Source organism: Aquarana catesbeiana, linkage group LG04 (assembly GCF_042186555.1).
Source record: "Aquarana catesbeiana isolate 2022-GZ linkage group LG04, ASM4218655v1, whole genome shotgun sequence".
In the NCBI taxonomy this organism is placed as follows: Eukaryota; Metazoa; Chordata; class Amphibia; order Anura; family Ranidae; genus Aquarana; species Aquarana catesbeiana.
In genome coordinates this window covers 667,683,608-667,708,539 of record NC_133327.1, presented here as the reverse complement: position 1 = coordinate 667,708,539, position 24,932 = coordinate 667,683,608, and the positions used below count along the sequence as shown (strand labels likewise).

Here is a 24,932-nt window from a genome sequence, read left to right as displayed (position 1 = left end):
AAAAATTAAAAATTAAAAAAAAAACCTATATAATGTTTGCGGATTCTGAGTAATTTTCTAATAAAAAAAAAAAACACTTTGATTATTACATGTAGGAGCGAAGTGCCAGAGTTGGCCCGGATGGGAAGTGGTTAAAAACGCATCAATCTGCCCAATTCGAGCTACAAAAAGAAAGCTCTCAAACTTTTTTGTGCTTCAAGCGTTTGGCTTCAGGTGACTTGTAGTGGATCTGGGAACTATTTCCATAGAGAATAGTTGATTTTTTTTTTCTCCTTCTGCATTCTGGAAGTTCAAGTTACAAAACGCTGGGGTGTGAATGGGGCCTTAAAGCTGAACTCCTGCTATGATCTGTATTGCAGATTTACATTGGTCCAGCTTGGCACAGTGTAAGTATGTACGATATATCTCATTACTGAGCGACCGTTGCGGCATCCAACAATAACTGTAGAAGTTGGCGCAGCTACAGTGAATGCCACTATTTTTCTGCTCCTGAGATGAACAGCTGACCCATTGCACACTGACGACAGGGGGTTGCTTGCTCCGCTCTGCTGTCATTCATAGATGTCATTCATTTTTTTTAATGGATACAAGGTGTTTTCTTAACGGACAAGGTGGAGAGGAGGGATGGTGATGTCACAATCTCCAACTTATCCAATCAGGGGATGTCTTGTATTAATTGAAAAGAAATACAAAGCATACTGTGAACGGCGGCCATCCTGAGCAACAGTAGGGTGTGCAGAGGGGTCTCCTGTCATTCATAGATGTCATTCATTTTTTTTAATGGATACAAGGTGTTTTCTTAATGGACAATGTGGAGAGGAGGGATGGTGATGTCACAATCTCCAACTTATCTAATCAGAGGATGTCTTGTCTTGATCATTTGGCAGGAGGGGGGATTATGGTGTGGGGTTGTGTTTCAGAGGTTGGGCTTGGCCCCTTAGTTCCAGTGAAGGGAACTCTTAAGGGTCAGCTTACCAAGACATTTTGGGCAATTTCATGCTCCCAACTTTGTGGGAACAGTTTGGGGGATGGCCCCTTCCTGTTCCAACATGACTGTGCACAAAGCAAGGTCCATAAAGACATGAATGAGCGAGTTTGGGGTGGAGGAACTTGACTGGCCTGCACAGTCATGAGCTGAATCCGATAGAACACCTTCGGGATGAATTAGAGCGGAGACTGCGAGCCAGGCCTTCTCGTCCAACGTCAGTGCCTGACCTCACAAATGCACTTCTGGAAGAATGGTCAAACATTCCCATAGACACACTCCTAAACCTTGTGGACGGCCTTCGCAGAGGAGTTAAAGCTGTTATAGCTGCTAAGGGTGGGCCAATTCAATATTGAACCCTACGGACTAAGACTGGGATGCCATAAAAGTCCATGTGCGTGTAAAGTGAGCGTCCCAATACTTTTAGTAATATAGTGTACGTTCCTGTCCATCTGGGAGTTTTAGGAGGACCCACAGTGTCCCTGGGAGATAAAAAAAAAAAAACAAATGTCTACAAAAAAAAAAATGTAAGTTGCCACAATTTCCTCTTTTAAGGCAGGCCAGTTAAAAAAAAAAAAAAGTTTTTAAATGGGACTTTGGGGGCTCTGCAGAAGGACAGTTGTCCAAAAAAGATGCTGCTTTGCTAGATGATGACCAACCTTAGGCCTGGTGTACACTTGTAGCCAGGGATCCGTAATCTATGGTTTTACTTCCCCCAACCCCCCACTGCCCTCCTAACACAGCTACCCTTGGGGGTTGTCCACATTCAGCTGTAAGAATTATACCCCCTGACACCCCCCCACCACCAAACTCAACCCATTCAAATGAATAGGGCCATGCCACAACCGCCCTGAAACCGCGTGCATGGCAACAGATTCCTATACCTGTAGGAAATGCATGGGGTTGAATGTAGGGGGGCAGCACTGAGGCTGGAGTGTCCATACCATACCCTGTGGACACTCCATCCGCAGTACATGTTCAGCCTTTTGCCCCTGCCCTTACTTGGATTATGCGACCAGACCGGAGCAGGCTGAGAATAGGTAAGTATATACTTTTTTGCTTACACAAGTTATACAGCATATGTGTTAGGAGAAGGGAGGGGACATTTTAAAGACTATTTAAGTTTAGGCTTGCAATCTACTTTAAAGTGGTTGTAAACCTCAGATATGAAATATGAACAAAGCATATCCCTAGTGTGTATGGCCTCATTCCTCTGCTATCAACATGAGTCACTTCTGACAAGTTTTCCTGACACCAAGAGAAAAAAAGTGACGGGGGAGTGATCTCCAGCTGATTGACAGCCTCGGCTCTGTTCCTGTGAGCTGTGTGAAGGGGGGGGGGGGGAATCTCTCAGCTCTCCACCCCCTACTTTTCAGAGCTGAGAGATTCTGTGAAAATTCTACGCTTTGGATGTAGAGAAGAGAAGATCGCAGATAAACAGGTACAACTTTTATAGGAGGATTAGTTTAATGTCTGTGTATCATCTGAGGCCAGTCACTTAACTGGGTATATGTGAGGGTTTACAACCACTTTAAGGTTGCCACGAGTCCAAACATAAGAGGAAGGCGCACCAGCCTATGGCATTACTGTAAAACTCTTTAAAGCGGAGTTACGCCTGGGTAAAACAAATTTAAAGTCTTTAGCTACAAATACTGCAGCTGCTGACTTTTAATATAAGGACACTTACCTGTCTCCCAGAAGGCAGCGGGGGGGCGGGGAGGAGGGGCTGAACATTACATAGTTCGCCCACCCATAAATCGAACTTCCGCTGATCGGATTCCCCCCCCTCCGGTGCCACATTTGCCACCTTGCAGGGGGGGGGAAGCAAATACCTGTCAAATCCTGGTACCTGCTCCCACCAGGATTTGACAGGTATCTGCTTCCCCCCTTAAAGGTGCTAAATGTGGCAGAGGGGGGGGGGATCCGATCAGCGGAAGTTCCATTTATGGGTGGTGCTTTAATAAATTAAAAAGTAAAATCCATATTACTGGGTGCAGCTAACACATTTTAAGGGCCATACCCTCATCCTATAGCTAGCTCTGAGGCTGAGGGCATGGCCCTCGAAACGCGTCAATAATGCCCAATCTGATGGATATGCGTCTGTTGGTGTCTTTGATACTGTAATGCTTGTTTTATTTCTCCATTTGTGAGTACTATGGATTTTACTTTTTAATTCAGTGAAGAGTTTTAACCACTTGACGACCGCCGCACGACGATATACGTCTACAGAGCGGCACGGGCAGGCAAAAGGACATACATATACGTCCTTGCCTTCCCGCGGGTGGGGGGTCCGATCGGACCCCCCCCCGGTGCCAGCGGCGGTCGCCTTTGGTCTGACAGCGATCAGAGATGAGGGGGAGGCCATCCAAACGTGGCCCTCCCCCTCGCGATCGCTCCCAGCCAATGAGATTCTTCCCCTGCCTCTGTGTAGTACACAGAGGCAGGGGATGTGATGTCATCTCTCCTCGGCTCCCGTTCCGGCGCCGAGGAGAGAAGACTGAAATGTGAGTGCACCAAACACACACACACACAGTAGAACATGCCAGGCACACATTACACCCCTCTTTACCCCCCGATCCCCCCCCCCCCGTCACACTGACACCAAGCAGTTTTTTTTTTTTTTATTACTGCATGGTGTCAGTTTGTGACAGTTAGTGTGTTAGGGCAGTTACTGTTAGCCCCCTTTAGGTCTAGGGTACCCCCCTAACCCCCCCTAATAAAGTTTTAACCCCTTGATCACCCCGTCGCCAGTGTCACTAAGCGATCATTTTTCTGATCACTGTATTAGTGTCACTGGTGACGCTAGTTAGGGACGTAAATATTTAGCTTCGCCGTCAGCATTTTATAGCGACAGGGACCCCCATATACTATGTAATAAATGTTTTAACCCCTTGATGGCCCCCTAGTTAACCCTTTCACCACTGCTGAGAGGTATAGTGAGTATTTTGCAGACCTCACTTTTTGTCACAAAGTTTTGAAAATTGAAAAAAGAAAAAAAAAAAAGTTTTTTCTTGTCTTTCTTCATTTTCAAAAACAAATGAGAGCTGCAAAATACTCACCATGCCTCTCAGCAAATAGCTTGGGGTGTCTACTTTCCAAAATGGGGTCATTTGGGGGGGTTTGTGCCACCTGGGCATTCCATGGCCTCCGAAACCGTGATAGGCAGTGAAGAGTGAAATCAAAAATTTACACCCTTAGAAATCCTGAAGGCGGTGATTGGTTTTCGGGGCCCCGTACGCGGCTAGGCTCCCAAAAAGTGCCACACATGTGGTATCCCCATACTCAGGAGAAGCAGCTAAATGTATTTTGGGGTGCAATTCCACATATGCCCATGGCCTGTGTGAGCAATATATCATTTAGTGACAACTTTGTGCAAAAAAAAAAATTGTCACTTTCCCGCAACTTGTGTCAAAATATAAAATATTCCATGGACTCAACATGCCTCTCAGCAAATAGCTTGGGGTGTCTACTTTCCAAAATGGGGTCATTTGGGGGGGGTTTGTGCCATCTGGGCATTTTATGGCCTTCAAAACTGTGATAGGTAGTGAGGAGTGAAATCAAAAATGTACGCCCTTAGAAATCCTGAAGGCAGTGATTGGTTTTCGGGGCCCCGTACGCGGCTAGGCTCCCAAAAAGTCCCACACATGTGGTATCCCCATACTCAGGAGAAGCAGCTAAATGTATTTTGGGGTGCAATTCCACATAGGCCCATGGCCTGTGTGAGCAATATATCATTTAGTGACAACTTTTTGTAAATATTTTTTTTTTTGTAATTATTCAATCACTTGGGACAAAAAAAATAAATATTCAATGGGTTCAACATGCCTCTCAGCAATTTCCTTGGGGTGTCTACTTTCCAAAATGGGGTCATTTGGGGGGGTTTTGTACTGCCCTGCCATTTTAGCACCTCAAGAAATGACATAGGCAGTCATAAACTAAAAGCTGTGTAAATTCCAGAAAATGTACCCTAGTTTGTAGACGCTATAACTTCTGCGCAAACCAATAAATATACGCTTATTGACATTTTTTTTACCAAAGACATGTGGCCGAATACATTTTGGCCTAAATGTATGACTAAAATTGAGTTTATTGGATTTTTTTTTTATAACAAACAGTAGAAAATATAATTTTTTTTCCAAATTTTCGGTCTTTTTCCGTTTATAGCGTAAAAAATAAAAACGGCAGAGGTGATCAAATACCATCAAAAGAAAGCTCTATTTGTGGGAAGAAAAGGACGCAAATTTCGTTTGGGTACAGCATTGCATGACCGCGCAATTAGCAGTTAAAGCGACGCAGTGCCAAATTGGAAAAAGTCCTCTGGTCCTTAGGCAGCATAATGGTCCGGGGCTCAAGTGGTTAAAGTAATGCACTAGGCTGGTGCGCCTTCTTCTTAGGTTTGTGTTTTAGCATTGGTTTCCCCCCAAATTGAAAAAGGCAGCAAGGATTTCAGTGCACACATTGGTGGTTCAAGTTGGTGGAAATCAAAGTGGTTCCATTTTGGTGGTTCAAGGTGGAAGATCTGTCCATTTGGGCTACATGAAGATTGGACTGTCGGGAAAGTTGCCATACTTGTAGCGCAGACTTTGTGGACCATGAGTCCAGCACAAGACTTCCATTACCATCCACCAGCACAATGCATCGCTGAAAACGCTCCAGAACTGCCACTGATTCCGTGCAATTTGGTTCAACAAAAACTCAGCCAAACCAAGGCAAGGGGAGCCGGAACTATCTACTGAATAAACACCCAAAGAGCGCCCCCCCCCCAACTGATGGCCGCTTCTGATATCACTGTTCATGAGGGATAAGAAATTTTGCATCTGATTGTTGATTGTGGTCAAACATAGAAGTCCTTAAAGTAAAATTAAACTGTATCTGAGCACCACAAACTATAGAAAGCTATTTAAATTGGAACTTTAATCAGAAAATTAAGTCCTCTTAGATGACTTCAGGCTGGCCCTTTTTGGAGGTATAGCTATGTAATACATTAAAAAAAATAAGTGCCTATAGTGTGTAAAATCCAGCAATACACTGTCTCACCCTGTTCTGCACATGCTCAGTTGCTCTCCATTTTCAGGCACTGCCAAGTTTGTAGAGGCCGATCTGCTGACAGCCTTAAAGCGGAATTAAACCGTCCTATCGTTTACAGCCAAGGAAGCTGCTTCTGTTTGTTTTGCAAATGAGTGGAGTCACTAGGATTGATGTCACCCCCTGGGCACTGAGCAGGCTAGAACTTCGCCCCCCCCCCCCCCCCCCCCAGCCTGCCACAGTACTCTGTCCTGCCACTGCAGAGTGACAGCAGAAACAGGACAGAGCTGTTTGTGTGCTGTCACGGATGGGAGTGACACCATTGCGGTCAGATATCACTTCTTACTTGATGGTGTCTCCCATGCCCGGACTGGGACAAAAAAATAGGCCCAAGCATTTTAGACCGAGCAGCCCAGTGTAATCCCCCGCACTGTAATCCTCCCAGTGTAAATCCCTCCAGTGTAACAGTGTTAACCCCCGCAGTGTAGTCCCCCCCCCCCCCCTGTAAATCGCCCCAGTGTACTCTGCCAGTTTAATCCCCTGTGTAAATTCCCCCTAATGTACTGCCCCAAAGTACTCCCCCTCAGTGTATTTCCGTCCCATGTAAATCCCACCCATTGTAATCCCCTGCAGTGTAATCCCCCCCAGTGTAAGTGGACCCCCCAATGTAAAACCCCCTCCAGCGTAAACTCCCCCAGCCTAATTCCCCCATTGTACTCCCCTACATAACCCCCCTAGTGTAATCCACCATAGTGTAAATCCCCCCAGAGTATTCCCCCCCCCCATGTAACTCTACCCAGTTTAGTCCCCTGTAGTGTAATCCCCCATTGTACTCCCCTGTGTAAATCCCCCCCAATGTCCTGCCCAAAGTACTTCCCCTCAGGGTAATCCTGTCCCATGTAAATTGCCCCAGTGTATCCCCCCCCACTGTAAATCCCCCATTGTAATCACTCCAGTGTGACTATGCCCAGCGTAAATCTCCCTCCCTACATTAGCAGACCTTAGATTAGCAGGGCTCTGTCCACACAAATGTCCCTCCTCCTAGTCTCCGTCCACACAGATGTCCCCCCTCCTAGTCTCCGTTCACACAGATGTCCCCCCTCCTAGGCTTCGTCCACACAGATGTCCCCCCTCCTAGGCTCCGTCCACACAGATGTCCCCCCTCCTAGTCTCCGTTCACACAGATGTCCCCCCTCCTAGGCTTCGTCCACACAGGTGTCCCCCCTCCTAGGCTTCGTCCACACAGATGTCCCCCCTCCTAGGCTCCGTCCACACAGATGTCCCCCCTCCTAGGCTTCGTCCACATAGATGTACCCCCTCCTAGGCTCCGTCCACACAGATGTCCCCCCTCCTAGGCTCCGTCCACACAGATGTCCCCCCTCCTAGGCTCCGTCCACACAGATGTCCCCCCTCCTAGGCTCCGTCCACACAGATGTCCCCCCTCCTAGGCTCCGTCCACACAGATGTCCCCCCTCCTAGGCTCCGTCCACACAGATGTCCCCCCTCCTAGGCTCCGTCCACACAGATGTCCCCCCTCTTAGGCTCCGTCCACACAGATGTCCCTCCTCCTAGGCTCCGTCCACACAGATGTCCCCCCTCCTAGGCTCCGTCCACACAGATGTCCCCCCTCCTAGTAAATGTCCCCTCTCCTAGTCTCCGTCCACACAGATGTCCCCCCTCCTAGGCTCTGTCCACACAGATGTCCCTCCTCCTAGGCTCCGTCCACACAGATGTCCCCCCTCCTAGTCTCCGTTCACACAGATGTCCCCCCTCCTAGGCTTCGTCCACATAGATGTACCCCCTCCTAGGCTCCGTCCACACAGATGTCCCCCCTCCTAGGCTTCGTCCACACAGATGTCCCCCCTCCTAGGCTCCGTCCACACAGATGTCCCCCCTCCTAGGCTCCGTCCACACAGATGTCCCCCCTCCTAGTAAATGTCCCCTCTCCTAGTCTCCGTCCACACAGATGTCCCCCCTCCTAGGCTCCGTCCACACAGATGTCCCTCCTCCTAGGCTCCGTCCACACAGATGTCCCCCCCCTCCTAGGCTCCGTCCACACAGATGTCCCCCCTCCTAGGCTTCGTCCACACAGATGTCCCCCTTCCTAGGCTCCGTCCACACAGATGTCTCTCCTTCGAGGCTCCGTCCAAACAGCTGTCCCCCCTCCTAGGCTCCGTCCACACAGCTGTCCCCTCTCCTAGTCTCCGTCCACACAGATGTCCCCCCTCCTAGGCTCCGTCCACACAGATGTCCCCCCTCCTAGGCTCCGTCCACACAGATGTCCCTCCTCCTAGGCTCCGTCCACACAGATGTCCCTCCTCCTAGGCTCCGTCCACACAGATGTCCCCCCCCTCCTCCTAGGCTCCGTCCACACAGATGTCCCCCCCCCCTCCTAGGCTCTGTCCACACAGATGTCCCCCCCTCCTAGGCTCCGTCCACACAGATGACCCCCTCCTAGGCTTCGTCCACACAGATGTCCCCCTTCCTAGGCTCCGTCCACACAGATGTCCCCCTTCCTAGGCTCCGTCCACACAGATGTCCCCCTTCCTAGGCTCCGTCCACACAGATGTCCCCCTTCCTAGGCTCCGTCCACACAGATGTCCCTCCTCCTAGGCTCCGTCCACACAGATGTCCCTCCTCCTAGGCTCCGTCCACACAGATGTCCTTCCTCCTAGGCTCCGTCCACACAGATGTCCCCCCCCCTCCTAGGCTCTGTCCACACAGATGTCCCCCCCTCCTAGGCTCCGTCCACACAGATGACCCCCCTCCTAGGCTTCGTCCACACAGATGTCCCCCTTCCTAGGCTCCGTCCACACAGATGTCCCCCTTCCTAGGCTCCGTCCACACAGATGTCTCTCCTTCGAGGCTCCGTCCAAACAGCTGTCCCCCTTCCTAGGCTCCGTCCACACAGATGTCCCCCTTCCTAGGCTCCGTCCACACAGATGTCTCTCCTTCGAGGCTCCGTCCAAACAGCTGTCCCCCCTCCTAGGCTCCGTCCACACAGCTGTCCCCTCTCCTAGTCTCCGTCCACACAGATGTCCCTCCTCCTAGGCTCCGTCCACACAGATGTCCCCCCTCCTAGGCTCCGTCCACACAGATGTCCCTCCTCCTAGGCTCCGTCCACACAGATGTCCCTCCAGGGGAAGGCAGACGAGGAGGGAGCCGCTGCGCCCTTCTCAATACCCCTTGCCAGTCCGGGCCTGGTGTCATCTGGCAGGTGTAACCCGGGTGCAGACCGCACCCCCATAGCAACATCACTGCTGCAACTGCCATGGTGCTGTACATGTAATCAGTAAGAGCCGGTTCACACGGGGGCGACTTGTCAGGCGACCTAGCCGCCTGACAAGTCGCCTCCCGTTCTGTACAATGGAACCGTTCTTGCGTCGCTCCGACTTAGAAGAAAGGTTCCTGTACTACTTTGGGGGCGACTTGCATAGACTTCTATACAGAAGTCGTCTTGCAAGTCGCCGCAGCGAGGTGACCTGCAAGTCGTGCCGCTTCTAATGTGAACCGGCGCTTATGACACCAGGCATTTGTTGGTTTGACAGTTTGGTTGAGGACACAAGCAAAAGTGACAGTTAGCAATTCCGGCATTCCAGGAATGTAAACTGTTTTTTTGAAACCGTTAAATCGATTGGTTTAGTTCATCTTCATTATTTACTGCTGCTCAGGGGCTCTGGGCTTCAGAAGAAGAAACAGGAGAAATGCTGGAGGCAGCTTACAGCTCACACTAATTCTGGTATCATAATTATAAATGTGGAATGTATGTTGCTTGCTAAAGAACATTATTTTTTTTTTTTTAGAAGTTGTTATGGGTAAAGTTGCACTTTAAGGCCCCGTTCAAGTCTGGCGTTTTGGGATCTCTTTTGTGCTCCACGTGATTAGTTGTGACACCAGACATTTGATGGTTTGACAGTTTGGTTGAGAGCACAAGCAAAAGTGATAGCAATTCCAGCATGCTGGGAACGTAACTAAGTGTTTTTCAAAACACTTAGCAAATGGGTTAATTTCCACTTAAGAAATGAATCAGTCCCGATCACATCTGACGTTTTGTGATCTTGGCCAGATTTGCTTCAATTCTGCCTGTGATCCCAAATCACATTGCGATAACGATATACAGAAGATCAATAGAGTAGCAACAGTAATGTTAAAGTGTGAGATCCTAGGTAAGTAACGGTGATCCCATCAGCCGAGGGTTTCTGAGGCTTGCAGCCACCTAGCCCAGATGTTCCCATATTTGGCTGGGCAACCCCTGTGTGTGTAGATGAGCTTCTTATATTTCAAACTGTTGTTCACTTCAGTTAACCAAACACTAAACCCAGGCGGAGTGGTCCTCATCCATTGCCCTGCTTGCAGAGAAGAGCGTTTCATTCAAAAATTTTTTAGGAAATTTATTAATTTCTGGTTCTGGGTATATTCCCAAGAGGCACGGCTTGGGGTGCAGAGTAAGGGGGTCGATATAAATCTTTGGAGCAGTGTATTCACCGCTCCTGCCTATTGAAATCAATGGGACAGCGCGGCTATAGCCGCGCTATACGAGGGGTTTTAACCCTTTTTCGGCCGCCAGCGGGGGGTTAAAACCGCACTGCTAGCGGCCGAATACCGCGGTAAAACAGCACTAAAAATAGCGCTGTTTTACCGCCGACGCCCCCTACCGCCCCAGTGTGAAAGCAGCCTTACTGCTATAAGCAAATATTTTTACTGAAGGACAGACTGTAGACACTGTATTGTTGTGATTAGCTGGCCCTGTCTGTACCATGTGATCACTGTGACCAATCACAGCTAGCAACACAATTGTGAATCAATAAATGGTATGAAAGGAAGCCATTCATTGTTTACAACTGTCTTGTGATCTGCAGTGATTGGTTACAGCAATCACATGGTATCGCAGCAGGCCGGTGTCTTGGCGGATAAGTTCCCCCCTGTACTGCGCAGGCGCAGCGCCTGCGCAGTACTAACTAGTAACAGCCGCCGGAGATAGCCGAAGCTCAAAATCCACAATCAGCTGTACACGGCGCCTGTGCTCTGGGTCCAGGTTCCTTCCCTACCATCCAAGTGGACCTAGAGGGGGAATCTAAAAGAGCCGAGCGCAGCGAGGCCGTGCCCGAAGCGCGGAGAGCGAAGCGAGCCCGCGAGGGGACCTCTTACAGGCGCCGTCTACAGCTGATTTGGACCTATTTGGAATGAGAAGCAGGTTTACCATTGTGACCAAGAGATAAACTCTAATAGCCCAAACCAGATCCAGACAACAGAGGGACATTTACCACCTTACAGCATAAAGCCGCCAGCCTAAATACTCACTTTGTAGAGATGTGGACTACTAGAAACACCACCTTGTGGATTAAAGTGGTAAGGTGTATGTCACTGATGGTTTCAAACTGTGCTTTTTGTACAGCTGAGAGAACCAAGTTCATATTCCTTAGAGTCTCAGGAGTAGGAACACAGGAAGACCCCCTTGAACAAGGGTCACTAAACCCACACCATAAAAAAAGATCCATAAATGGTGTATTACATGCTTTTCATACTCACTAGGTCACTAGGAGATTCATTTTTTGTATTCTGCAAAAAAAAACCTGGATGATCCTGCTGCTCTCTATTTCCACCTTCTGTCCATGTCCCCAATTCAGCTAGGGATTTTGCAGCTGTGATGGCAACTCTGCACATGCTCAGTTTTCAGTGAGTTTCCATGCTGAGCAATTCCTCCCTATCACATTTCAGCAGCCCATGTGACGCTGAACCTTGGCACCCCAGATGTTTTGGAACTACATTTCCCATGATGCTCAACTACACAGCAGAGTGGATGAGCACCATCGGAAATGTAGTTCCAAAACCATCAATGCTAGAGAGTCTCACATGTGGGTGTATACACAGTGGTAAATGACTGCCCACTCCCTCCCTCCTCCTCCATTCCCACTAACCAGTTAAACACAATGGGGGGTGGGATATTACATGTAGATTGGTGGAGGCTTCACCTCCCTGTTATTCTAAGACACAGGCTGGAGGGGTGTGACACAGCTTATGACTGGCAGAAATCTGCCTACACGTGATTGCCAAAAAATAATAAAGATTTTATTTTAAATATATATTTGTATGATGATTGAAACCATTTTATTGATATCTTTTTATCTTCACTTTGCATTCCAAAGACAGTTTTTTTTTATTTTGAACATGTGACCAGCAGCAGAGGACTAGAAGCTCCTCCTGCTTAAGTTTCCCTGCAGACAGGCTGGGAGAGTGCTGGGTCATGTGACAGCTGTATATCGATTAGGAAAAAGTACTTTAGATGTTTTAAAGGGGTTGTAAAGGTAAAAAATTTTTCACCTTAATGCATTATATGCATTAAGGTGAAAAAACTTTTGACAATACCGCCGCCCCCAGCCCCCCCCGTTTTACTTACCTGACGCCTCGAATCTCCGCTGCTCGTTCTCGTCATCTCTATTGCAGCTCAGCCTGGTCGCTGATTGGCTGCAGTGGATGGATTGAAAGCAGCGCAGCCATTGGCTCGCGCTGCTGTCAATCACATCCGATGACGCGGCGCGCCGGGGGGCGGGGCCGAGTGATACAGCGAGCGGCTATAGCCACCGGCTGTATCACGGGAGCGCGCCCGCAACAACTAACCACCATGCGGGAGCTCGCATTAAGGTAGTTAATTATTGCGGGGAGGAGCTGAAACAGCCGCCGAGGGACCCCAGAAGAGCAGGTTCAGGGCCACTCTGTGCAGAACGAGCTGCACAGTGAAGGTAAGTATGACATGTTTGTTATTTAAAAAAAATAAAAATAAAATTACCTTTACAACCCCTTTAAGGAAACAGTTTACGACCGCCCCTATAACAGATTTACTGCTACAGGGTGGCCGTTCTGTGCAGAATCATGTACCTATACACACGTGATTCTACACTTCCGTCCATGCGCACCGTTTCTGCTGCAATTAGTCACAGCAGAAGCTGATCAGCGGTTGCTGGCGAATGGATGTCCGCCGGCACCCACTGATCGTCGAGGAGAGAGGCTGGATGGAGCCTATGTAAACAATGCAGAGCTCCATCCTGATAGCCGAGATGTGATGGATTTTCTTTCCCTGCAAATCCAGTACATCCCTTTGTGAAAGCAGCACACAGAAACACTGGCTAGGCACACATTTAATCCTAGATCACAGGTGTCAAACACAAGGCCTGCGGGCCGAACCCGGCCCTCCAGGCCATTTCACGTGGCCCTCGCACCTCTCCTGCAGCTGCAGGAGAGCTCCAGCCCTCCTCTGGTCCTCCTCCAGACCCCTACTTTCTGCTTTAAAGCAATGCATCCAGCTTCTTCCCAGCAGCAGCATAAGGAAAGGGGGTGCACTGTGATGTTAGGGAGAGTAGGGGGACTCAACTTCTGATGGTGGGGTGGCTCTTGATATCTAATGTAAGGGGAGGGGATGCGCTGGACATCTAAACTTACAGATACAACCGGCCCTTTTGAGGACAATCATAATGCTGATGCGGCCCACAATGAAATTGAGTTTGACATCCCTGTCCTAGATGTTTAACCCCTTCCCAGCCAGTGTCATTAGTACAGTGACAGTGTATATTTTTAGCACGAATCAATGTATTAGTGTCACTGGTTCCCACAAAATGTCAGAATGTCCACCGCAATATCACAGTCCTGCTATAGGTCGCTGATTGCAGACATCACGATTATTAAAAAAAAAAAATAAAGAAAAAAAACATTCCAGTATATATATCCCAAATCTATAGTTTGTAGATGGTACAACTTTTGCACAAACCAATCAATATACGCTTATTGGAATTTTATTTTTTTACCAAAAATATGTAGCGGAATACATATTGGTAAAAATGTATGAAGAAACTTACATTTAAAAAAAAAAAATTTTTATTGGATATGTTTTATAATAGAAAGTAATTTTTTTTTTTTTTTTTTAAACCAAAATTGTCGTCTTTTTTGTTTATAACAAAAAATAAAAACCACAGAGGTGATCAAATATCACCAAAAGAAAGCTTTGTGGGAAAAAAAGGACATCAATTTTATTTGGGTACAGCGTCGCATGCCCGCGCAATTGTCAGTTAAAATAACAGTTCCTGTTTCGCAAAAAATGGCCTGGTCATGAAGGGGGTAAAACCTTCCAGAGGTCAACTGGTAAATTAATTACAGTGCCATCGTCCATATACAGAAATAAAAGGGAGAATGTAAATTAAACAGTATACGTGTTTAGTGTTACTTTAATGTCCTTTAGTTTGGGCCAAGCTGGCGCAAATGGACTATTTACAGCACTAAGAGCCCTTTCACACTGGGGCGGTTTGCAGGCGTTATTGTGCTAAAAATACTGCCTGCAAACCGACCTAAAACTGCCTCTACTGTTTCTTCAGTGTGAAAGCCTGAGGGCTTTCACACTGAAGCGGTGCGCTAACAGGGAGAGAAAAAAAAACTCCTGCAAACCGCATCTTTGGAGCGGTGTATTCACCGCTCCTGCCCATTAAAATCAATGGGGCAGCGCGGCTATGCGAGCGGTTTTAACCCTTTTTCGTCCGCCAGTGGGGGTTCAACCCGCACCGCTAGCGGCTGAATCCCGCTGCAAAAACGATGGTAAAGCAGCGCTAAAAATAGCGATGTTTTACCGCTGATGTCCCCACCACCCCAGTGTGAAAGGGGCCTAACAGGTGAGCTTGCTGTTCATGCTCTATGAACTGTATGTGGTCTCATGTATATAGTATCCAGCGCTGTGTTCCAGCAGTGAGACAGGACCTCCTTGGCCTGGAAGTGTGCTCAGGTTTACCTTATATACTATTATTATAAGTGAATATGTGCTTTACAAAGTGATCAGAATCTACCTCTTTAGTAAATCAACTCTAAGGGCCAGTTCACACCATAGAAAACGCAGTCATGATGCGTTCCAGATGCTTTTCTGCATGCACTTTTTGACATGTTTTGGTGCGTTTTTGATGCAGTCCAGTGCATTTTTCCTGCTCTTTTTTTTTAAACCTTAAGGGCATGTGGGGTTCTAGTGCGTTTTTGGTGCATTTGTGCGTTTTTCAGCGTTCCAGTACAGTCCAGGAAAAATGCAGCATGTTCTACTTTTTTTCTGGAACTGGAACGCACTGGAACTGCCAGCACTGGTGTGATGTGAACTACATCATATAATAACCATATAATCTACTTTCCATGCGTTTTTGATGCAGAAAAAAAAAAAAAAAAACGCATTGGACTGCATGTGGTGTGAACTGGCCCTAAACCTAGATGAAAAAAAAAAAAAAGCCATTTGTATTTAAAATCTGTATTTCCAATATATACACACACATATACACAAATCCTAGAACAGTTCTCCTTTGTACAGTGTTGCTCCCGCTGATTCAGGTCCCAGAAGATTTCTCAGCATCATTTTTGGGTCTCAGTTAGGAATGGAGAGGAGGCCGTTTTCATCAGCAGTATCCAGAATTTTGCATATCACCGGAGATTCCACCTGAGGACATTGGAGGAAGACACACTGAATGGCACTCCAGACAACAAGTAGGCTGGCATATGACAACAGCAAAGGTTAACCCTTTCATGACTAAGCCTATTTTTGAAATTTGGTGTTTACAAGTTAAAATCCGTATTTTTTGCTAGAAAATTACTTAGAACCCCCAAACATTATATATATTTTTTTAGAAGAGAGTCTAAAGAATAAAATGGCGATTGTTGCAATATTTTTTATCACACGGTATTTGTGCAGCGGTGTTTTAAACGCAAATTTTTGGAAAAGTGACACTTTCATGAATTTTAAAAAATCCAAACAGTAAAGTTACCCCAATTTTTTTGTATAATGTGAAAGATGATGTTACGCCGAGTAAATAGATACCAAACATGTCACGCTTTATAATTGCACGCACTCGTGGAATGGCGACGAACTACGGTACCTATGAATTTCCATAGGCGACACTTTAAAAATTTTTTACGGTTACCAGGTTTGAGCTACAGAGGAGGTCTAGGGCTGGAATTATTGCTCTCGCTCTGACGATCGCGGCGATACCTCACATGTGTGGTTTGAACACCGTTTACATATGCGGGCGCGACTTCCGTATGCGTTTTCTTCGCTGCGCGAGCTCGCGGGGACGGGGGCGCTTTAAAAATTTTTTTTTTTTTTTTATTTATTTATTTTATTTATTTTTGTACTTTTATAAATTGTGTTTAAAAATTTTTTTTTTTTTTTTTACTTTTATTGCTGTCACAAGCAATGTAAACATCCCTTGTGACAGTAATATGTGGTGACAGGTACTCTTTATGGAGGGATGGGGGGTCTAAAAGACCCCCCATCCCTCCTTTACACTTCAAAGTATTCAGATCGCCGAAAACGGCGATTCTGAATACTGTGTACTTTTTTAAATTCGGCGCCATTGGCAGCCGAGTAAACGGGAAGTGACGTCATGACGTCGCTTCCGCGTTTACAATTAGAAGGCTGGAACGAAGCCGCTCACAGCTTCGTTCCAGCCCGCCCCCAGCCGCCGGAGATTCCCGAATGGACACCGGGCCTCCCGATCGCACGGGAGGCCCGGTAACAGCGGCGGGAGGGGGGGGGGATGTCCCCTCCCGCTCCTCCGGTATAACAGCCGAGCGGCTTTTAGCCGCATCGGTTGTTATATTCGGGTAGCTGATCGCCCGCTGAAAACAACGGTACCGGGATGATGCCTGCAGCTGCGGGCATCATCCCGGTATAACCCCGGAAAGCCGAGGACGCATATGTGCGTTCGGTCGGCGGGAAGGGGTTAAAGGGAACTCCAACAAATGATTACTTCTTTTAGGCACTTTTTTTTTTTGCCTTTTAAGGCTTGCATACGGCAATCTGACCCTGGTATCCCAGCTAACATTAAAATGCTGACTGGCTGTCATACTGATTCAATGCCTTTATGACTAACTACTTGCCACCCACACTATAGCCGAAACACGGCTACATCGCAGGTCTTAATTGCCAGGAGGGTGTCCATGGACGTCCTCCGGTGCATGAGCTGCCTGTGCGTCCCTGCGGGGGGTACTCTGTGATCACTAAGCCTATGAGATCCCGGCCCCTTACCACGTGATCAGCTGTCAGCCAATGACAGCTGATCACATGATGTATAACAGAAGATAGGTAATCGGTATTTTTTTTTTCCCCTCACGTGGGAAAAAAAAAAAGCCGATTACTGGCTTCTGTCAGAGGGACATCGGTCCCTCACACAGAGAGCAGCGGCTGCCTCATCAGTGCCAACTGCCAGTGCCACCTATCAGTAGCCACCAGTTAAAAATGTAATTTGGGTACAATGATGCATGACCGCGCAATTGTCATTCAAAGTGTGACAGCGCTGAAAGCTGAAAATTGGTCTTGGCAGGAAGGGGGTTTAAGTGCCCTGTAGGCAAGTGGTTAAAGTTCTGACCCAAATACGACTTTCTAATTAGCATATTTGTTTATGACCAGCTGGTCACCTAATACTGGAGGCTAAGAGAGGTGTGTAACTAGGGCAGGTTTCCTTTTCAACCATTTCAAGATCAGGCCATCTAAAAATCGGCTTTTTTTGCTAGAAAATAGAACCCCCGAACACACACACACATTATATATAAAAATTTTTTTTTATTTATTTTTAGCAAAGGCCCTAGAGAATAAAATGGTGGGTTTTGCAATTCTTTATGTCACACAGTATTTGTGCAGCGTTTTTTTCTATTTTTTTGGGAAAAAATACACTTTAATGAAGTTTAATGCAAACACAGTGAGGTTGATTTACAAAAACTGGAGAGTGCAAAATCTGGTGCAGCTGTGCATGGTTTAAAATTAATAAGCAGCTTTTAAACTTCAGCTTGTTTAATTTAACTTTGACACAAAAACCTGGAAGCTGATTGGCTGCCATGCAGAGCTGCAGCAGATTTTGCACTCTCCAGTTTTAGTAAATCAACCCCCATGTAATACCCAATTTGTTTGTAAAATATAAAAGATGGTGTTATGTCGAGTAGATACTTAACATGACACGCTTTAAAATTGTGCATGCTTGCAGAATGGCACCAAACTTCAGTATTAAAAAAATCTCCATAGGAGAAGCTTTAAAGTGGTTGTAAACCTCCGATTGTGACTTTTACCTATAGGTAGTATGACAGCATCGGCGCAGCGTACAGCAAATATCTCCTAAATGGGAAACGGCTGTGGCTGACCTCCGTGTTGTTTCTTCACTCGCAAGTGCTGTGACTAACGGCTCCCGCGTGCATGTACGGGAGTGACGCCACACGGCTCTAGCCAGTCACAGAGCCGAAGTCCGTGGCCCCTGAAGGAAGAGGGGCGAAGATGGATGCAGCCACCAGCGGGGACAGCGCAGGCTTCGTTTGCAGGTAAGTGACACATAATGGCCATTATGCTTTTACTTTGCAAGGGAAAAAAGAGGAAGTAAAACCTATCAGGGTTTACTTCCTCTTTAAACGCCTTTCCAGGTTACCAGTGGAGTGTTACAGAGGAGGTCTGGTGCTAAAATTATTGCTCTGACGTTCGCGGCAAAACCTTACATGTGTGGTGCGATTGCCTTCACGTATGCATACGGGACTGTGTGCTTTCACCTTTGCGCGTGAGTACGAGGGGACGGGGGACGGGGGGGGGATTTAAAATTTTGCTTTTTTTTTTTTTTTTTTTACACTGTTTCTTTCCATTTTTTTTTTTTTTATCGCTTATTGCTGTCACAAGGTATGTCAAAATCCCTTGTGACAGCAATAGGCAGTGACAGATACTCCTTATGAGATCTGGGGTCCCCTCTGCCCTTAAAAGCATTTAATTAAACCAAGATCAGAGTTTAGATGCGTTCCCATTTTAAAAATGGCGCAGTTTACAACCAGGGAAACCAGAAGTGACGAAAATGCTCGTCGCCTCCGCTTTACCATAGAGCTCATCAGGGACCTTCTGTTCCTCAAAATGCTCTATGGTAATCCACGGAAGTGCAGGTTTCAGTTCTGGGTTCTCTGGTAGGGACGGAGAACCCAGAGAGGCACTGGCAGGCATCACCCCGGTACAACACTTGAAAGCCGCAAAGTAAATATACATATTGCGGTCTTTAAGTGGTTAATTGGAAGAGTTACGCTGCCCATAAACTAGTAGATTTTCAAACAGACATTTACACAATTTTTTTTCTGGTCAACCAGACTCCCCCAAAACAAAACAAGGCAGCGGGTAATTGGTTTTGGATAGACTACCCTTCAAATGACATTATCAAAAATCTACATAATTATCAAAACGTCTACACTCATTTCCTTATTGTATCTATGACATTGTTTGCCACCCAGGCTGGGCCCCACATCGTCATCTTTTCTGACATCATCAGCGTGGCTGTCTGTATATTCCAGGTCCTGGCAGCCATTCCCTCAGATTGCATTGCGCATGTGCAGTGTGTTCTACACAGCCCCAAAGCCTACTGGGATGCATGGCATGCATATCTTAGGAAGCGTTTTGCGGGGGGAGGGGGATGTCATTCTCCAAAAAGGCAGAAGCACAGGCAAAAAAAAAAAAAAAAAAAAAAAAAAAAAAAAAAAAAAAAAAAAAAGGTAACCCCCAAAGAATTTGTTTAACCGGTTCCCGACCGGCGCACGCCTATATACGTCGGCAGAATGGCACAGCTGGGCAAATGGGCGTACCTGTACGTCTATTTGAATTCCCCGCCGTGCCAATGCGTGCGCCGGCCGGGAGCTCCGTGAGTCGGGTCGCGGGTCCCGCGGACTCAATCGCCGCGGGGATACCCGCGATCGCCTCATGGAGAGGACGAACGGGGAGATGCCGTTGTAAACAGCATCTCCCCGTTCTTCCTAGTGACAAGTGTCACTCGATCTCTGCTCCCTGTCATCGGAGCAGAGATCAGTGACGTCACACATACAGCCCATCCCCCTATAGTTAGTAATCACTCCCTAGGACACACTTAACCCCTCCCCGCCCCCTAGTGGTTAACCCCTTCACTGCCAGTGCCATTTACACAGGAATCAATGCATTTTTAATTGCACCGATCGCTGTATAAATGACAATGGTCCCAAAAATGTGTCAAAAATGTCCGACATGTCCGCCATAACGTCGCAGTCACAATAAAAAAATAAATAAATAAATATAATAAATCGCTGATCGCCATTACTAGTAAAAAAAAAAAAAAAAAAATTAATAAAAATGCCATAAAATTATCCCCTATTTAGTAAACGCTATAACGTTTGCGCAAACCAATTAATGAACGCTTATTGCGATTTTTTTTTACCAAAAATATGTAGAAGAATACGATCGGCCTAAACGGAGGAAAAAAAAAAGTTTTTTTATATATTTCTGGGGGATATTTATTATAGCAAAATGTAAAAAATAATGCATTTTTTTCAAAATTGCCGCTCTTATTTTGTTTATAGAGAAAAAAAAAAAAATCGCAGAAGTGATCAAATACCACCAAAAGAAAGCTCTATTTGTGGGAAAAAATGCACGACCGCGCAATTGTCAGTTAAAGCGACGCAGTGCCGAATTGCAACAAAGGCTCTGGTCAGGAAGGGGGTAAAATCTTCCGGGGCTGAAGTGGTTAATTTTTTTTTTAAGCGATTTGCTGAAGGTAGGGAAACAATATTGGATTTTCTACACAATCTATATGATCAGGCCTCATAATATACTCTAATGCCGTGTACACACACGGGTGGACTTTTCGACCGGACTGGTCCGATGGAACGAATCTGTCGGACAATCCGACCATGTGTGTGGGCTTCATCGGACCTTCAGTGGACTTTTTCTGTCAAAAATCAGACAGACTTTAGATCTGGAACATATTTCAAATCTTTCCGATGGAATCGAGTCCGGTCGAAAAGTCCGTTCGTCTGTATGCTAGTCCGACGGACAAAAAAGGACGCTAGGGCAGCTATTGGCTACTGGCTACGAACGTCCTTATTCTAGTCCCTTTGTATGTCATCATGTTCATACCAACGGACTTTAGTCTGTTCGTGTGTGGGCAAATCCGGTTGTCCGAACGTCCGTCGAAAGTTTGATGCTAATAAGTCCGCCCATGTGTACACAGCTTTACAAACAGAATTTTCACTGATCGCATAGAATGAAGTGAGAAATCTGTACTTACCCCGAGAACATACTGGCATGTTTGTGGCTCGAGCATATATACAGTAACAGCATGTGGGGACTCGGACTCCTTACACCTATCAGAAGAGAACAGTAATCACATCAGCATAAAAGTGACAACTCGCTTTATAAAACAGCCAGAAATAAAGCAGAACACACACGATATACTCACTTTAATTTCACTATGACGTGTCGGGGTTTATTCGTGAAGTCACAGATATCTCCTCCGCCGTAGAAATGGGACACCATTCTAAAAAACATTTTAGTAGAAACCAGTTTTACTAAAAACGCACCTACTTAGGATTTATCTTCACAGGCTTGGGAGATGCTTCATATGGCCTACAGGTACGACATTGAAAAGAACCTCCTTTTTCAAAATCTGAGCAGTGCTTTTTTTACTGTACAGGGGACACTGGAATGCATGGGTACATGTATTGTAAAAGGTGAACAAACCCTAACTGAAGTCACAGCAAAATATTCAGAAAGTCCACAGTAGAATTTGCAGTGGCAGAGAAGAGTACAAATGGCCATCAGAGGGATTACTTTGACGCAGTTGGCCAGCTTAAAAGGGTAAGTTCACCTTTAGAGAAAAATCTGCAAGGTGAACTTACACAGGATGCCCTCCTCACCACCCCCCAGTGACCTGGAGCGCGGCGATCACCTGCACTGACACATCGCCGCCTCACCGGTCCGGGGCTTAGAAATCCCCCACAGCTTAATCTCCAAAAACATACCTCATCTGATGGTAAGTTTAGGAGCTCTCTAATTGGTTGGCACGACCAATCAGAACCCGCGAAGCCTGTCCTGTTACCATGGGCGAAGAGGAGAGAAAGCTGCGGGGATTTTAAATCCCCAGACGGGTACAGCGGTGATATGATGCATCAGTGCGGGGGAATCGCCGGACTCCAAGTTAGCGGGACCGGGAGGAGTCCAGTGTAAGTTCACCTTACAGATTTTCTGTCAGAGCCCTTTCACACTGGGGCAGTTTGCAGGCACTATTGCGCTAATAATAGCGCCTGCAAACCGACCCGAAAGTGCCGCTGCTGTGTATCCAGTGTGAAAGCCCCGAGGGCTTTCACACTGGAGCGATGCGCTGGCAGGACGGTAAAAAAAGGCCTGCCAACAGCATCTTCAGAGCGGTGAAGAAGCGGAGTGTATACTGCTCCTTTACCGCTCCTGCCCATTGAAATCATGGGGACGGCGCGGCTATACCGCCGGCAAAGCGCCTCTGCAGAGGCGCTTTGCGGTGGTATTTAACCCTTTCTCGGCCGCTAGCGGGGGGTAAAACCGCCCCGCTAGCGGCCAAATACCTATGGTAAAACGCCGCTAATAGCTGCGTTTTACCGCCGACGCCTCCCCAGTGTGAAAGGGCTCTAAAGGTGAACTTAACCTTTAAACATGTTTTGCAATATGTGTGAAATATCCCAATTATCCCTGTTTTTTATTTCAAAGTTTACTTGAAAGGGTATTGCAGTGTGCAGAAGGTTCATTCAGTATTTTTAGTGTTAATATGTGGTCACAACCCTTTAGCACCTAAGAGTTTATATAAGCATGTATACAAGCTATTGGGACCCAAGCACAAGTATACCTTGTTACTATTCCCCCCACTGACACCAATAAGGGGCACCATCCCCCCCCCCCCCCCCCCACTGACACCAATAAGGGGCACCATCCTCCCCCACTGACACCAATAAGGGGCACCATCCTCCCCCACTGACACCAATAAGGGGCACCATCCTCCCCCACTGACACCAATAAGGGGCACCATCCTCCCCCACTGACACCAATAAGGGGCACCATCCTCCCCCACTGACACCAATAAGGGGCACCCCCCCCCACTGACACCAATAAGGGGCACCATCCTCCCCCACTGACACCAATAAGGGGCACCATCCTCCCCCACTGACACCAATAAGGGGCACTATTCATTCCCACTGACACCAATAAGGGGCACCATCCTCCCCCACTGACACCAATAAGGGGCACTATTCATTCCCACTGACACCAACGATGACATTGTTAACTCCCACTGACATCAGGACATTTTCTACTCCCAAATGTCACAGTCAAGCCCCCTAAACTCTGAATGACAGTAAACTGGCCCATTATTTGGAAAGTTTGGATACCCCTGATCTAAAACATTGAAAATTGGCCAGTCAACCTCCAGCAGCAGAGCAGGACATTCAAGGCAATAATTAAAAATGTCACATAAGAAAAACAACAATGCTGCTAGTAGTCCCTCTAATGTTGTCACAAGGCACTACACTAATGTAACGCAGTGCCTCAGCCCTGAGGACGTGTGTAACCACCTCATTCCCAGGTTCTCTAGGATTACACTAATAGAGGGACATGGAGTAGTACAGAGACTTGCCTCACAGTCTGGACTCCGTCTCCTGGAGGGTGGAAGAGCCTTGCAGCGTTCTTCTTTGCCCAGTCTAGATGTTCCTCTTCTTTCCATTGGCCAACAACAAGTGTAGTCCTGCCAGTGTCTTTATCCTACAAATTAAAAAAATGTGCAGAAATATAATAAATCAAAACTCATGTATGCAGTGAAACAAAGGCCAACTTCTATGTGGCATGATGATGATCGGCACAGCAAAGCCTCTAAAGACGGCTTCTCCGCATGTATGGCTTATTAACGCCATCTCCTGGTTGTAGCGAGTATTGCAATTACCTCATGGTATTGGTGAACGTGTTTTCCATAGCAGAATTCGTACTTCCACCAACCGACACCCTGAGAATGACATCAGACAACAACATAAACAATGCGAATGATCTCAGAGCAACCAAACAAGGCACGTTACATGCAATAACATTTTCTGTATTTATAAAAGCATGTATAAGTGGTTTATGAACCTGGCAATCAAAAGCAGAAATCACTTCTCCTTAGTAGGTCATCCGAGAGAGAGAGAGTCACCAAGGCCACATAAGGCTACTGTACTGGAAATGGCTCTATTGCCTTTGCAGGGAGGCCACTGCTTCCACGCAGAGCGCAAGGGTCCTAGTGTATAGCTGTTGGCAGAGGGCAGGATCTTTTTTTTTTTTTTTTTTTTTACTTGGGCGGGCAGCGGTCACTTTAGAAAGAAAAGCCGTAGGACATTGGACAACTTTTGTTTTAATGCACCTGGAATTTAAAAGGCTAATTTCATTTTTAGGAATATGATCTATGTTACACCCACATTTAGGGTATAACATGCTCCTTTCCACCCACCTGCTACCATGGCTCCCCTCTCTGACAGCGGGCAGGGGATCTTCTCCCACACCCACTGTCACACACACACACACGGATGCATCTATTCATCCACAAGGTCTTGTGAATGGAGTACAAGTACCGTCCACCATTGTAGTTCTCAATGAAATGCAAGGGCGCTGCTGAGCGTTCTCGTAGTTCATGGATTGTTCCTGCAATTCAGTAACTGCCTGCCTGTATTGGAGGTACGGCATATAAAAAAAAAAAAAAAAAAAAAAAAAAAAAAAAAAAAAAAAAAATTTGCAACAATCTCCATTTTATTCTCTAGGGTCTCTGCTAAACAAACAAACAAAAAAAAAACAAAACAAAACAAAAAAAAATAAAAATAAAAGCATTTATAATAATATTTCAGGATTCTAAGTAATTTTCTAGCAAAAAATACTGATGATTTTTACTTACAAAATGTGCCAGAATAGGCCTGGTCTTTAAGTGGTTAAAGTGTATGTCTGGGTCGGTATATATCTGCAACTTGTGCACAGTTTCCAAAGTTTTGCCTCTTTAAAAGCAGCAGCAAGTATGGAAAAATATCTAAAGAAGATATAGATATCGCTCAGGACCAGGGGCTCATCACAGGCTCCACTGTAAAATCCGTGTGTGCCGGTCTTTGACAAAGC

General features: G+C 46.6%; 1 protein-coding gene across 1 annotated transcript in view; it reads right to left on the bottom strand.

Annotated features, from left to right (window-relative positions):
- Window positions 1-15,262: 15,262 nt before the first annotated feature.
- ERLEC1 (endoplasmic reticulum lectin 1) overlaps window positions 15,263-24,932 on the bottom strand; it is a 39,626-nt gene continuing 29,956 nt past the window's right edge. Inside the window, exons 10-14 of the mRNA XM_073628563.1 lie at window positions 23,743-23,802; window positions 23,440-23,564; window positions 21,241-21,318; window positions 21,070-21,145; window positions 15,263-15,464 (exon numbers count right to left, since the gene is read on the bottom strand). Of these exons, the coding sequence (XP_073484664.1) occupies window positions 15,393-15,464; window positions 21,070-21,145; window positions 21,241-21,318; window positions 23,440-23,564; window positions 23,743-23,802 (411 nt within the window). The 3' untranslated portion in view covers window positions 15,263-15,392. The remainder of the gene's footprint in view (window positions 15,465-21,069; window positions 21,146-21,240; window positions 21,319-23,439; window positions 23,565-23,742; window positions 23,803-24,932) is intronic.